The sequence below is a fragment of the Balaenoptera acutorostrata genome, chromosome 12, assembly GCF_949987535.1.
Source record: "Balaenoptera acutorostrata chromosome 12, mBalAcu1.1, whole genome shotgun sequence".
NCBI lineage: Eukaryota > Metazoa > Chordata > Mammalia > Artiodactyla > Balaenopteridae > Balaenoptera > Balaenoptera acutorostrata.
The window spans coordinates 56403798-56419528 of NC_080075.1; the positions used below are offsets into that span (position 1 = coordinate 56403798).

Consider the following 15731-nt stretch of genomic DNA (forward strand, 5'->3'; position numbering starts at 1 on the left):
ATCAGTTTTTGTCTGGGTGTCTTGAAACCAACCAACTGATTGAAATGTTATTAGTTCTGATATTTTTTCAGTTGACTTGCTTGGGTTTTCTAAGTAGACAGTCATCATCTGCAAGTAATAATAAATAATCTAGTTTCTGTCTTTTGAGTAATTATACCTTCTTTCTTTTCTCTTCCAATTGCGTTAAGTAGAACTTCCTAAACAGTGGTAAATAGTCTCAGTGATACAGAGAAATGTTGACGTTACATGTGGGCAAAATAGTCAATATTTGCCATACATTTGGACATACTGCATTTAAAAAATACATAACAACTTCATTGAAATATAGTTTACATAGCATACAGTTTACCCTTTTAAAGTATATGTCATCATTTTTTAGTATAGTCAGAGTTGTGTAACTATTGCCACTATCCAATTTTAGAATATTTTCATTGCCCCTAGAAACCCCATACCCATTAGCAATCGGTCCCCCTTCCCCTCTTCTTCCCAATCCCTGGAAAACACTAATCTACCTTCTGTCTATATTGATTTGCCTATTCTGGATATTTCATATAAATGGAACCATTACAATATGAGGTCTTTTGTGATTGGCTGGCTTCTTTCACTTAGCATAGTGTTTTCAAAGTTCACTTGTGCTGTAGCATATATCAGTACTCCATTCCTTTGTATTGCCAAATAATTTACCATTGTACAGGTATACCACATTGTATTCATCCATTTATCAGTTGTTGGATATTTGGGTTGTTTTCACCTTTTTGGCTATTATGAATAATGCTGCTGTGAACATCCATGTACAAGATTTTATGTAGACCGATGTTTTTATTTCTTTTGAGTATGTACCTAGGAGTAAAAACTTGGGGACATAGGGACATAGGGTAGCTCTATGTTTAACATGTTCCAGAAGTCTTTTTGACTTCTTTTGCTATACTTTCCTCACCATTCCTTCTCTGCCTCTTTCACCATTTCCTCCTTCTCTTTTCTGTCTCAAAATACGAATGTGCCCCAAGTTTCGGGCCATGATTCTTACTCCTTCTTCTTTTTTTTTTATCAGCAATCTATTAAACTCCTTTTGCCTGAACTACTTTTCTGTCTCTTACTTTCAGAAATCTGTTGTCAGCCTGATCATTATTACTGTTTATTGCATAACCCTTCTCTTGATTATCCTGCCAGCAGGAAAACAACACCATCTTTTCTCCAAAGCCTGAGCATACTACTTTTCGAATTCTACTTTAAACAATGTTCATCTCTCTCCCTCCTCCTGCCTCCCATCTCTTCCATGCTTGGATTTCTATGCTACACAGAATGAACAGCATCTGAAAGTGAAATGCCAATTCTAGAAATATTAGATCTATGTCGGGGGTTGTTTACGGGGTACACTGTAACTCCAGAAGCCATTGGGACTATTGTAGAATTAATATGTCATCTAGAAGCCATCATTTTTAATCCATTGTTGCTAATATTTAGCAATATTAGGATGAACAAAGGATACACTGGCAGTGAAATGTTAGGAGGGAATCCAGTAGAGAATAGTTTAAAATCCTTTTGTGTATTTCAGAAATGTTAAAATATGGGATCTACTCACACAATTTCTAAGTTTAGGTTTTCATAATGTGGGTTTTCCTGAAGGTGTAGATTTGAGAGATTTACCTATTATTGATATACTGTTATTGAATTTCTAATATTGCCTTCCTACACAGCAAACGTTCTGATGCCTATTACCTTAACTTGGTCTACTGTTGTGGGTTGTTTTTTTAATCCAAAAATATTTTGGCAATGTATGTATGTGTTTGAAAATCACTCTTATTGTATAATATATGTAAAGGCTAGAATAAGGAAATAATACAGTTGAGTTGTCCCTTGGTATCCACAGGAGATTGGTTTCAGGACCCGTCTCAGATACCAAAATCCAAGGATGCTCAAGTCCCTTACATAAAATAGCATAGTATTTGCATATAACCTATGCACATCCTCCAATATACTTTGAATCATCTCTAGATTACTTATAATACCTAATACAATGTAAATGTTATGTAAATAGTTGTAAGTGCAATATAAATAGTTGCTGAGAGCATCAAATTCAAGTTTTCCTTTTTGGAACTTTATGGAATTTTTTTTTCAAATATTTTTGATCCATAGTTGGTTGAATCTGTGAATGTGAAGCCCACAGATATGGAGGCCTGACTGTATTTGGTTTTAGAGGATATCAGGTATTTCTCTGGTGGCATATGTTTTCATATGACTATAAATGTGGTTATTAAAGGAAACCATTTCTCCTATAACCTGGCATGCTTGCACTAATTAACTTTTTATGAGATTTGATGAGAAAGGTGTATGTGAAGGCCTTGGAATCCCCATCTCTTCTGTGGGAGAAATAGGCAGATTGTAAAACATCAGCTTATTGCTCTCTAAGCTTGCTTTGCAAGCTGCCATTGTCACTGTCTGTTGGCAGTAATAATAAAAGATATGAAAAAGACTTGAATGTGCAGTGAACTTGATGTTCACAGTAGATCTTATCTCTGATGAGAGGTGGCACAAATCAGTGACTGGAGAATCTGATAGTTAACTTCTAAGAAGTGGCTTCTTTTACCAGACCTTGAATAGTTTAACACGAAAACAGGCATGGGGTTTCCTTTAATGGCCTTAATGTTTTTACTTAATGAATTTATATTTCATCCACCCTTCTGTATGAGTAGGTGACACTGACTAGCTTTCATGTGTTTAGAAAATAAAAGCTGTTCATTTGTAAACACTCAATGCAACTAAATTTCTTTGCTCTAACTAAATCTATCTTATAAGCTAAATTAGTTATAAGATTTTGTTAATAACATACGGCTTTTAAAAAGATGATAATATATGATGACTAAATAAAAATCATGACACAAAGGATGTTTAAAGTTAACTCTCAAGTCTCTTAAAAATGGAAAGTGATGGTCAAGAAAGGGATGTAATTAGGACTGTTAGGAACAAGCAGTTGGGACGCAGATCACTTCTCAGACTGATCTTGCAATCATATTCAAGGTGATTCAAGAGTATTCACTAGTCAACTAACTTGATCTCTGATTGCAATAAGATATGATTCTATCATTTACTCATCTTTATCAGGATCTAGTCCTAATAAGCATATTTAATGTACAAATGTGTATCATGTTTATAGCAATGCAGGATTATTTAAAAGTAAAACAAATATCTACTTGTTCTTTAAAGTGTGAGGTGCCCTACTATACTATATTTAAAGAACGAACAGGTAATTGTATAAATATAGCAACTAAGTGTTTTATTTGTTTTTCCAAATGTATAACCCTTTCAATGTGTTCGTGCTCAGGAACACCTAGGAGTTCTGGTGACATAATTAATCCTGAAATTTTGCATTCACTTTTTGTGTGGAAAAAAAAAAGGAACTCTGAAACTTGGTTAAATTGTTGGCCTCCTTGGGGGGAGGAATAACGAGGGATAACTATGCATTATGAGGAACTAAAATAGTAATTATCTGCATACTGCTTTTCACATTAAGCCATACTTGTTTTCTGATTCTGTTTTTTCAGTTTCCATAGCAAGGCGTGTACAAGATCCATTAGCTGAGCTAGTGAAAATTGAGCCGAAGCACATTGGAGTTGGAATGTATCAGGTAAAGCAGTGTGGATCATTTAATTTGTGAAATCCATCAATACAGAGACAGTACTCAAACTTGGCATAGTAATTGTCAGTGGGAATAAGTTCCCATTTTCAAAGGTTTATACAGTTTGTGGGAAGGTAGTTAGGTATTATAAATAATTCAGGAAGGAGAGAATTTTTTTTTCCTGGTCTTTATGATTTTGATCAAAGCTTATAATAGACTATAATCAGTTTAAAGACTATTAAAACTCTAGATACGACTAGTAACTTAATCTGAAGAGCCTCTCCTTTTAACGTCGCTATAAAAATGGAAGGGGTGTGGAGAAAGGGGGGTATGTTGGCTCTTTTTGTAAACCAGTATGAACTATTGATCTTTATTGATCTTTCAGGAAGAAACCATTGGTACCTACTGTGATTTTTTTTCCTGTTTTCATTCCTATTTGATTATTATAGTTAGTTTTTGGTCATTTCCCAGTATGAGCTAAAACCTTTCATTTTTGTTACTGTGTAGTAGTAATAGTGCTTCTTGGTGTTGCTGCTGTATTTCCAGTTCTTGAGATTGTGTTCCTTAGGCAATTGAGAGCAGCACTAAATCTTGGCAAAATGAATCCATGTTGGCTTAAGTGGTCTCCAGAAACCTCAAGTTGAATTATTTTCTCTTTGATGAAAGTTCTTCTTAAGCCTGAAATAGAATATTACCCTCTATATAATTTTCATGAGATTTGAGTGATAGGTACTATACTTTCTCTAAGGAAATATTATATGAGGTCATGGAATCTGTGGCCACTAGAAATGGAAGAGACCTTTGAGATCATACAACCCTACCCTCCTCATCTGACAGGAAAAGAAGCTGTGTCCTAGAGTAGTTAGGATTTTTACCCAGGCTCACACTGTCAAAGCCTGGACTAACCGGTCATATATTGGGACTTAACTGGAGTTTTCCCATTTTAGAGCAAGTTAGACCAAGAGGCATCCAAACCTTTAACTGGACTTGTTCACTGGCGAGGATGAAAGGGACTGATCTAGCTACAGATATATAAAATGCCTAGTAACTAAAGAGTATACCTCTTATAGCAGTTTTATGATATAGGCATCATAGTTAAGAGAAATTATAGTTATATTAATTCAAGGTGAAGTTATGGAAGTTATGGAATACCTCAGTTCCTTAGTGGAACAAAGGAAAGAGAAAGTCAAACTTATAGAACCCAGGAGGCTAATAACCTATTGGCATCAAAGTGGTCTTTAAGTAAATAGCAGGGACCTAGTCTCCAGATTTGGATTCTGAGATAGCATTTAACGTGAAAACAGTTTGGAATTCATTCCAACAGCAATGAGAAGTAAAGGAAGAGTTTTAAGCAGAGGAATGCCGTGATCTAATTTGTATTTTTAAATGTTGACTCGGACTACTCCAGGTGAAAGATAATGGTGGCTTGGACAAAGTTAATGGCAGTAGAAATGGAAAGAAGTTAAATCTATTTTTAGGGACTACTTGGTGATAGTGAGGGAAAAGGAGTTGTGAAGAATTTGCTCCAAAGGTCCTGAGGATGCCTGAGTGGAGCAGATTTGGTGAGGATAAGGTTAGCAATTCAGTTTCGAACATGTTAAATCTGTGGTGCCTGTAAGAAATACAGGAAACTAGGAGTTGGATATACAAGTCTGAGATTAAGAGATATGGCCATATTAACATTGGAGTACAGACTATTTAGCAAATAATGACACTAAGAAAATGATCAAAACGGTAGGCAGAGCTCACGATATTCTAACTACATTACCACCACCACTGGCATATCCACAACTCCAAATTCCGTAAGATGACAGAAAAGTTGTGCATATATATCTGTACCCATGTAAACACTCACTTATGTGAATCAATTGATAATAGTCCGGGAAAAATAAGAAAGGGTCCCATCAGTGGGTAGAAGTTTCAGGAATTCTTGAAAGATATTAAGCCTGAAGAATCACATCCACAGAAAAATGAGACGTGGTGGAGCCACACCCGAAAATATATAGATCAGTAGGGTTCTGAAAGCAGAGTCATAGTCAAGTCGTGGGGAGGGGACCTGCAGGATTAGCTAAGCAGGTGTGTATAGAGCAGCTAAGCCTGTGGTGACCCCCCTCCCTCAATATTCTGTGAATCCCAGCTAAAGCACTGAGTATACCACAGAGGCCAGAGAGGCTGGGTGATCCCTCAAGTAGCTTTTGATTGTCAGGAAGCTCAAGGAGTCTCTTCCTGGCAGGACAAACTCCTGACGCGTGCATGACACCTGGCATCATATCCCGCATTATCACTCGAGGCACATGGTGCTGAACAGAAACAGCATACACAGACAGAGAGGGACTCTGAAACGATCTTGATGCCAAGAATCACTAAATGTTTGAGGAAAACCTATGGTAGAAAAATGAGGCACCAAACTTAAAAAAAATAACACCCAAAGAAACAATGAACAGGCAACAGACTCTGAAATAAGTTAAATTAACATTCACAGAGAGATAAGTGGTTACTGCATTTCTGAAACAAATATGGGATAGAATGAAATTAAACCGATCTAAGAATTTTAAAATATGATTGCTAAGATTTAAAAAAAAACCCACATAAACGGGTGAAATAAAGTGGACACAGCTAAAAGCAAATTAATGAATTGGAAGATTGAGCTAAGAGAGTCCTTAGAGTGCAGTCTTAAACTGAGAGAGGTGGGAAGCATGAACAAAAAGTCATATGATGTAGAGCTCCTTCTAAAGCTTCAACATTCATCTAACAGAAGGTTCAAATAAACAATGAGTGAAGGGGAGTTATAATCACAGAAATAATAGAATGAAATTTCTCCAGTTGACAGGACAAGACTTTTGAAAAGGCCTAATGAATACCGCATAAAAGAGTAACAAAAGACCTACACTCAGATGCCTTCCTGTGAAATTTCAGAATGCTAGTAATACGGAGGAACTAACTAAAAGCTTCCAGAGAGCAAACATAGTTTATCTACAAAGGAAAGAATCAAGTTGACATCAGTCCTATTATTGGTAAAAAAAACAAGTAATAGAAGATAGAAATGCAGTAGTTTTGAAGTTGTGAGAAAAATTTTATTTTGAACCTATAATTCTATATTCAGGCAAACCAGCAATTCAATGTGAGAGGAAAATGAAAGCATTTTTGGATCTATAATGATTCACCTTCTCTGGTTGTTACAGACCTTCTTTGAAAGAATTATTTATGGAATTACTCCTGCCTAAAGAGTCGGAGGGTCGGGGGGGATGGGGTGGGGAGGGGGAATGGAGGTCCGAAGAAGGGAAAGGCATGTTGTGAGGAAACAGGATCAAGGTAAGGAAACAGTGGAGAGCTTTACAATACACACATATCCAGTAAAGTGTATCTGTATTGTTGAGTCTCATAGTTTTTTAACTATAATGTTCATTTTTAAATATATTAGTCTGGATCAGATCAACTCAACATGAGAGGGTATAAGAAAAAGAAGTGATGAAGTATTAGGATTCTTTCTCAGGAAAAAGATTCAGATATAGATTAACTCTACAATTTTTTAGAAAAACATAATCTGAAATATATGGATAATAACCACAAATAGGACATTTAATATAAATCATGAGAGTAAAAAATAAAGTTTATCATTCCAACCAAAGGCAGAGAAAAGAAAATAAGAAAGTATATTAAATAAAAAAAGTATATGATGAGAGGAATAAGTATAGTAATAGGTAAAGGTGAAAGTATGGTAATAGGTAAATTCCCCTATGAATAGAATCTCAGACTTTTAAAAATAAAATATACCACTAAGATGTATATGTGCAAGAGGTACTTCTAAAGAAAAAAGCAACCTTGATATTTGAAATTTGAAGAAAAATATTCCACACGAATGAAAAAATCAGCAATGTTAACATGAGATGAAATAGAATTTAAGGCAAAATGCATTAAACAGGTCAAAGAGGGATATTTCATATTAATTACAGATAGAGTATCCTAAGAAGGTATAATTGCCCTGAGCATTATAGAATGCTAACAACATAGCTTCAAAAAATATGCAGTATTAAACACTTCTAAAAATTAGAGTAAGAGACAAGTCCACTTTTTTGGTAGGAGCTTTATAGACCACAACATAGCAACACATACATTTTAAAAACAGCTTTATTGAGATACAATCACAAACCATACATACATACATACATGAATAAATCCACCCACTTAAAGTGTACAAGTCAAAGGTTTTTAGTATATTCATAGGGTTGTGAAACTGTTACCCTTAATTTTTGAACATTTTCATCACCCCAAAAAGAAACCATTAGCAGTCTCTCTCCAGCGCTCCCTTCTTCCCCAGCCCTGGGGCAACTACTAATTTATTTTCTGTTTCTATTGATTTATCTATTCTGGATCTGTCATATAAATGAAATTATACAATATGTGGCCTTTTGTGACTGGCTTCTTTCCTTTAGCATAATGTTTTCAAGGTTCATCCATAGTGTAGCATGTATCAGAACTTCATTCGTTTTTATGGGTGATAGTATCTCATTGTATATATATATACCACATTTTGTTTATCCATTTATCAGTTCATGGAAGTTTGGGTTATTTCCATTTTGGGGCTATTATGAATAATGCTACTATGAACATTTGTGTACAAGTTTTTATTTTTTATTTATTTTATTTTGGGGGGGTAGATTTAGCATTTTATTTTTAAATAGGTATTGGTTAATGAGCAACAAGAAATTACCATTAGATATTCAGTTCTTAGGTGAGCTAGCATTGTTCAGTGGATCCATCCAAAACTAGTCTATTGGTTTTTTATCTAGAGAGATATGGATGTATAGTAAAACTGTGTATAAGTTTTTATGATGTATGTTTTCATTTCTCTTGAATATATACCTAAGAGTGGATTTGCTGTGCTATGTAACATAAGTTTAAAGCCAGATGATGAAGTAGGGAAGTTATTGGCCACAAATGTACATGTACATGTAACTAGTACACATTTTATTATTAGAGTTTGGTATTTTCTTGTTGATTTGTATACATTTATATGTTGGTTTATATAAAACATTTACAAAACATTTACAAAGAGCCTCTACATACCATTCACCATGGATGAAATATAAATTTCTCTCTTTATCAAACAAACCCAAATTAGACAAGGGGTTATTATTTCAACCTAACAATCAAGTAAAGTTGTAATAAAATGACAAATATCTGTGCAAGTAAGAAGGGTACAGTGAAATGAGCATTCACAGACACTGCTGGTGGAAGTGTAAATTGTTATTTCTAGCAAATAGTTAATACCAATCAAGATGCACTTTAAGAAAAGGCATCCCTTTGACCTGGTAGTTCTTCCTTTAGGAGTCTCTTCTCAGGCAGCAGTAAGAACTATTTCTAAAATTCACATACAAGTTTGCTGTTACAGCAAAATGTTGGAAGCAGCTACAATAGGAAAATAGTTAAATGAGTTATGGTATATCCACTGGTTGAAATATTTATACAACCATTAAAAATTTAGGCTTTCAAGGCCGATTTAATGACATGAGAAATTGCTCTTGACATACTTTTAAATTGCAATAAAGTTGTTGATACAGAATTAAACCAATTTGTGTTTTAGAACTAGAGATGTGCATTTACATTGAAGAAAAAGGTAACTGGCTGGTGACATATTTATATCTTTGTGGTATGATTAGGGAATCTTTTTTCTTTTCCTTTCCTTTTTTTTTTTTTTTTTTTTTTACTTTTTTTCAAACTTCTTGTAGTGATTATGTATTAGGAAAAATGTGCTGTAAAACAAATATCTGTTTCCATTTCCCAGCCGATGGGCCACTTAATTTTAAACCTTGATACAATAGACTTCCGGTACAACCAGAGTGGGGCTGGATTTCTTTTTAGTTGGGACCTTTAAGTGCTTTTAGTATAAATTTAATACTTATATTTATTCTGATTTAAATTATGAGTAGCCAAACAGTGCTGATTTTAAAAATGAAAGCTGTTCAAAGAATGTTAAATAGATGAAATAATAGAAGCTATAATATTATTTCAATAGAAACTAAAATACTTTTGGTTTAATAACAGCTAAAATGCTCAAGGCAGCACTCCAGTCCTTGTCTTAGAAAATGGGGAGGGCTGATTTCAAAAACACATGCCTGTCATTATTTCTGGAGTGAGAGGCAGCCAGTGTGGTCGAATGACAGCATATCCCTAACTGACCCCTAAAGACTTTGCTGGAAAGTGGCTTGGTGTTACTCCCAAGAAAACACTCCAGGGTGAGAGCAGGATGATGCAGGGTTGGCTCTGTTGAGTTCTGTGGGACATGGGGAATGATGGTTTAGCTTGGCCTAGTCATATCCTGAGAGTACAACTTGAGTAAGTTGGATTTACTTGCTATTTATTTCTTCTTTGGACTGTGTTTTAGATACTTCCATGCTCATTTACACCTGTATTTGTTAATGAGCATGCACTGTAAAGTAGGAAAGACAGGGCAGTCCCCTTTCCTCCTTTGTGCCTCTCTGTTAGATCATTTGATGATATTAGAGAGTGAAATCGTTTTCCAAAATGAGTTTCTGGAACCCTTAGTGGATTTTCTATATCCAGGCCATCTTTATTCCTCATTATTATGTATAATGAGGAGTCACTGTAAAAGGAAAATCATCTTCCCAGCTGCAGTTTTTCATCGTAAAACCTCAAAGGTGGGAATTTGTATTTTACTTCCCCACCCCCTCTGTGGGATCAGTTCTGGATAAAAACTAAACAAAACCAAAATAACCCAACTCTTCAGTGGTGACATTACTCTGTTAAAACCTATTTTATAGTTAATATTGTAGGGATCATGAAATGTTTTAGTTTAGGTATATAAAGGGTAATAAGGATTCTCATCTGTCCCGTATTGTTTGTCCAAATCTTTTTAAACATTTTAATCCTTTAATTATGTGTTATTGTAGAGTGGGATATAGAAAAGAGTCTGTCCCATGTATATCCACTTAGATGACTTTACCTGGATTTTGCCCCCTATACTAAAGCAATATTTTGAAATCGATAAAACGCAAAGGTGAAAGAAACATAGAGGAAGTTGTTCTAGAAATTGGGCAGTATTCACATAGATGAGTTCCTTGACAAACGTTTTTACAATCTTGTCCCTTAACTGTAAATCCCAGGATACAGGCTGTACTTGAATCCCTGATTTACCAGGTATTTATGCATGAAATTCAAACTTAGCCTTGCAATTTAGGTATTTCATTTATTTATTTATTTATTTATTTTAAAGTGCTCTATAAATGTTAACTGCTATTATTATTATTTTTATTTTTTTTATTTACTTATGGCTGTGTTGGGTCTTCGTTTCTGTGCGAGGGCTTTCTCTAGTTGCGGCAAGTGGGGGCCACTCTTCATCGCGGTGCGCGGGCCTCTCACTATCGCGGCCTCTCTTGTTGCGGAGCACAGGCTCCAGACGCGCAGGCTCAGTAGCTGTGGCTCACGGGCCCAGTCGCTCCGCGGCATGTGGGATCTTCCCAGACCAGGGCTCGAACCCGTGTCCCCTGCATTGGCAGGCAGATTCTCAACCACTGCGCCACCAGGGAAGCCCATTTCATTTATTTTTGACCATAACTGAGCTGTTTCTATAATTGAACAAGAACAAGAAATTGACCTTGACTGGGAGCATGAACTCATATATTAGAATTTCCTGGTTATTACTAAATTTAAAGTTTTAAAATGTCTTTTCTGGGTATGTTTTTTCACTTCTGGTTGAATTATGCTTCCTATGTTGAGGTATTACCTATAGTTTTCTCAGGTTCTTAGAAATCACTGACGATGTAATAAGCCATGTACATATACACACACCCTAGTATAACACCATTACTTATCTTTAAAAGAAATGTGAAATGTTGGTGTGGTTTGAAAAACCTTTTACCAATAATACCTTAAATTATTAACAATGAAATAGCTAATTTCCTTTGTCTTTTGTTTACTTACTCCCTGTATGTCATTGACCTTGGAGAATGAAACTAGATCAATTTCCGTTTCTACTTAAGTTCACCTTCTGGTTTCATACATCGGCACAAAAATCACTTTTAGGATTTCTAAAACTTTAAAGTATTTTCACAGTATTTTAAACTAGGTTTATCATGAATGATTGAAAAAAAATTACACATGACACTAAAGGTACTACCTACCATAAAGGAAAAGATTTTTAAGTTCTGCGTTAGAATCTAAAACATCTCTGAATCAGAAAACAGTACATAGAAAATCCACAGACAGGGAGAAGGTATTTGCATCACATAAAACCTACAAAGGATCCATAATTTATAAAGATCTGCTATAAATTAAGAGAAAAAAAACCAATTCCACAGAAAAATAGCAAGGGATGTGAACAGGCAATTGACAGGAGACACACACACACAAAATAAAAAATGTGAAAAAAATTATCACTGATTAATAGTTGGGGAAATGCAAACTAAAGCTACGATGGGAAACCTTTCAGGTTGTCAAAAGTTAGTCTGACAATTTGGATGTTAGCAACAATGTGGAGCATTGGGAATCTTACACATTATTTGTAGAAGTATAAACTGGCACAACTTCTTTGGAGAGCAACTGGAAACTAGTAAAGTGAGAGACTGGGATTCTCTTCAACTTAATTTCGTTGCTAGATATTCATAGCCTTGAAAAACTCTCTCTCATGTGCACAAGAAGACATGTACAAGAAATTCACTGAAGCACTATTTATAGTAGTAAAAATTTGGAAACAGTATGTCCCTCATCTGGAAAACAGGAAAATAAAACTGTAGTATACTCAGATGGTAGAATATTACATAGGAGCAAAGATGACCCAATTAGAGCTACCTATATTAATATGGATAAACCTCATAAGATACAATATTAAGAGAGAAAGCAAGTTGCAGAATATGTATAGTATTTTATGATTGGTATAAAAATTTAAAATATGAAAAATAATACTATGTACGATTTATGAATACCAATGTACAAGGTAAGAATATAGAAATAAGTACTGGAATCTAAGGTAGTGGTTACCTTGAGTGAGGCATGAGATGGGAGGGGAACGGGAACTGGGAGGGGTACAACAGGAGTTTCAACTCTATATTGTATTTCTTAGGCTGTTTGGTGGGTACATGGTGTCCTTTATACTTTATAACTTTTTTGTTAAGTAAGTCAAATTTTATAAAAAGATGCAAGAAAGCTGGGTCAAATGATAAATGTGTTTTATCTCAGGAACTTTGGCTTTCAGTTGGTTTTAATTTCTGCCTTATACGTTTGTGTGTGTGTGTGTGTGTGTGTGTGTGTGTGTGTGTGTGTGTATTTTACTGTGAGGATTTATGTAACCAGAAAAATAATAAAGCTATTTTCATTTTCCAGTAAAAATGAAAAAAATACTTTTAATACTAGGTTACATTTCTCTTCGTAATATTCTTTCAAATTTTCATCTTTAAGACTAATTTTGCAGCAAGTCAAATACTCTTTAATGCAGAGTTTTAACACTATCTTTATATTTTTTCATTTCACAAATATTGGATTCTTCTCTGTGAATTTTAAGAATTAAATATTATTTGCTTTGCTCCATTACCTGAAATGGTCATTTCAGAGACATGGCCTAGGACAAACCTGTAGACCGTTATAACTTCTAGTGTTTATTTACAGGGCAGAGTTGGGTAGAACAGATGTTTAAGGGGTTATAGTATAATACGTTATAATAATGTTACCATAATATGACTAGCATTCATCCTATACTATTTTCTTTTCACCACTACCCCGCCCCCCGCAACCAACACACTCCTAAATTACCTAAATTAGAAACCTTAAGATTAGGCAAGGGAGCTTTTAAAAATCCTAGCCTACACCACCTCCCCAGATATTTTAGTTTAATTGGTCTGGGGTGGGTGCTAGATATCAACAAACTTTTTAAAATTCCACAGGTGATTCTAATGTACGGGCAGGGTTGAGAACCATTGCTTCTTAAAGTACAGTCCCTGGACCAGCAGCATCAATATCATCTGAGAACTTGTTAGAAATGCAAATTCTTACACCCCCTTCCCAGACATATAGGATCACAAATTCTGTGGGTGGGGCACTGGAATCTGTGTTTTAATGGCTAAGGTTTGAGAACCACTGATCTCTAATGCTTCTCAAGCTTGAATGTACAGTAAAAAAAACCCTTCATGAGGTCTTGTTAAAATGAAGATTTTGATTCACTTGGTCTAAGGTGGGGCATGAGATTCTGCATTTCTAATAAACTCCCAGGTGATACCAATGCTGTTTGTCTGAGGATTATACTTTGAGTAGCAGGAGACCCTACTGAAAGCCTCTTGGACTGTACCCCAGACCGGTTGAATCAGAATCTGATTTTAACAAGATTTCCAGGTGTTTTGAATTCACATTACAGTATTTGTAATGTAGAAGGAAAATCAGGACATGCCAGTATCTAAGGGGGATGAGAGCTTGAGAAGCAAAAATCAATATTGTAAAACACTGAAAAAAATAAAGGTAGGATAAGAATTGAAAATGTGTCTTTCATGTTTTTTTTTTTTTTTAATGTTGATGGTGACCCTAACAAAATAATTTCATTGGGGCTTCCCTCGTGGCGCAGTGGTTGAGAATCTGCCTGCTAGTGCAGGGGACACGGGTTCGAGCCCTGGTCTGGGAGGATCCCACATGCCGCGGAGCAACTGGGCCCGTGAGCCACAGCTACTGAGCCTGCGCGTCTGGAGCCTGTGCTCCGCAACAGGAGAGGCCGCGATAGTGAAGGGGCCCGCGCACCGCGATGATGAGTGGCCCCCGCTTGCCGCAACTGGAGAAAGCCCTCGCACAGAAACGAAGACCCGACACAGCCAAAAATAAATATAAAAATAAATAAATAAATAAGACCCGGTGCAACCAAATTAATAAATAAAAATATTTTTTAAAAAATAAATAAAAAATAATTTCATTGGAGTAGTGGAGGCAGAAGTCAGAAGTAGATGGAGGACTGAATGAAAGGTGAGCACTTAGAGACAGGTATATACAGATCTTTAAAGGAGAGAGTTTTCAAAGGAGGTCAGGATTTAAATGTGTTTAAATGTTTATAGGAAGGAAGTAGAAACAGAGAGGGAGAAGTTGAAGATGCTAGAGAGAGAGGAAGCTAGATGCCTGGGGAGATGACACCCACAGCTTACCTAAGAAATAGGCTAAGGAAGGAAATGGACAAGAGTTCAGAAGAGAGAAGCTCCTGGGGTGGTGGGTGGCTGGGAAGAAGTGGAAGAGAGCAGGATTGGGAGGGGTTGCTCCTCTACCTGGAGAGTTTTATTTTCTCTTTGAAGTGGGAGCCTAGTGTTTTAAACGCCTCATCCCCCACCCCAAAAAAACAGCCGCTAGTTTTAAAATTTCTGAAATCATAGTATTCTTTTGTTTACTGTGTCTCCTCTAATGGAATGTAAACTCTCACATGAGGACAAGGTGTTTCCACCTCTATCCACAGCTCCCAGGACCTGGCACACATAGATACTCAGTAAGTATTGTATTTGCCAAATGAATGAACGAATGGTAGATTATCAGTATAGTTGTTCATTTATTATATTTTTCACTCTGTTGTGAACGCACCATAAAATTTTATACCCTCTCACTTAAAAATTTTGGTAAACTTGAAATGTTGGTTACTAGTATTTTTTTTTAATGAATCTCTTCGGGAAAAGTGAGAACTTAAGAGCAGAGAACATTAGAATAGCCATGTGGAGTGAAAATGGCTGTGGAAAGTAAAGGATTGCTGGGGATGAAAGAACTAGTCTTCATAGCACGTATCTCTTCATTTCTTTCTCCCCGACAACACACATGCTTTTCCCTATGGAAATAATTCTTACCGGGACAGATCAGAGGGAGCGCTTATATAGGAATGTTCTTTGATTGTGATTAAATTAGTAAATCAGTATTTCTAAGGATCTATGATTAATACAGTATAATATCCTTATCAAAGAAAAATCTTTGTTGCCATGGAATTCATCAGAATAGACTCTTTCCTTTAAAGTGAAATTATCTATTAAAATGTAAGCTTATGGAAATTCTTTAAAATTTCATCTTTGTTCTCCACAGAGCTCTAAGGAGGTTTTTAGTATACTGGTTAAGTCTGATATTGGTTTTATGTGGATGGATAGTCTATAGACTA

The 15731-nt window shown here is 35.6% G+C and overlaps 1 protein-coding gene across 2 annotated transcripts in view; it reads left to right on the plus strand.

Moving 5' to 3' along the window:
- Positions 1 to 15731, plus strand: part of SRBD1 (S1 RNA binding domain 1) — a 247656-nt gene that overhangs the window by 140861 nt on the left and 91064 nt on the right. For both annotated transcript variants that reach the window (XM_007190081.3, XM_057558645.1), the window contains exon 16: positions 3543 to 3625. In XM_007190081.3, the coding sequence (XP_007190143.2) occupies positions 3543 to 3625 (83 nt within the window). The remainder of the gene's footprint in view (positions 1 to 3542; positions 3626 to 15731) is intronic.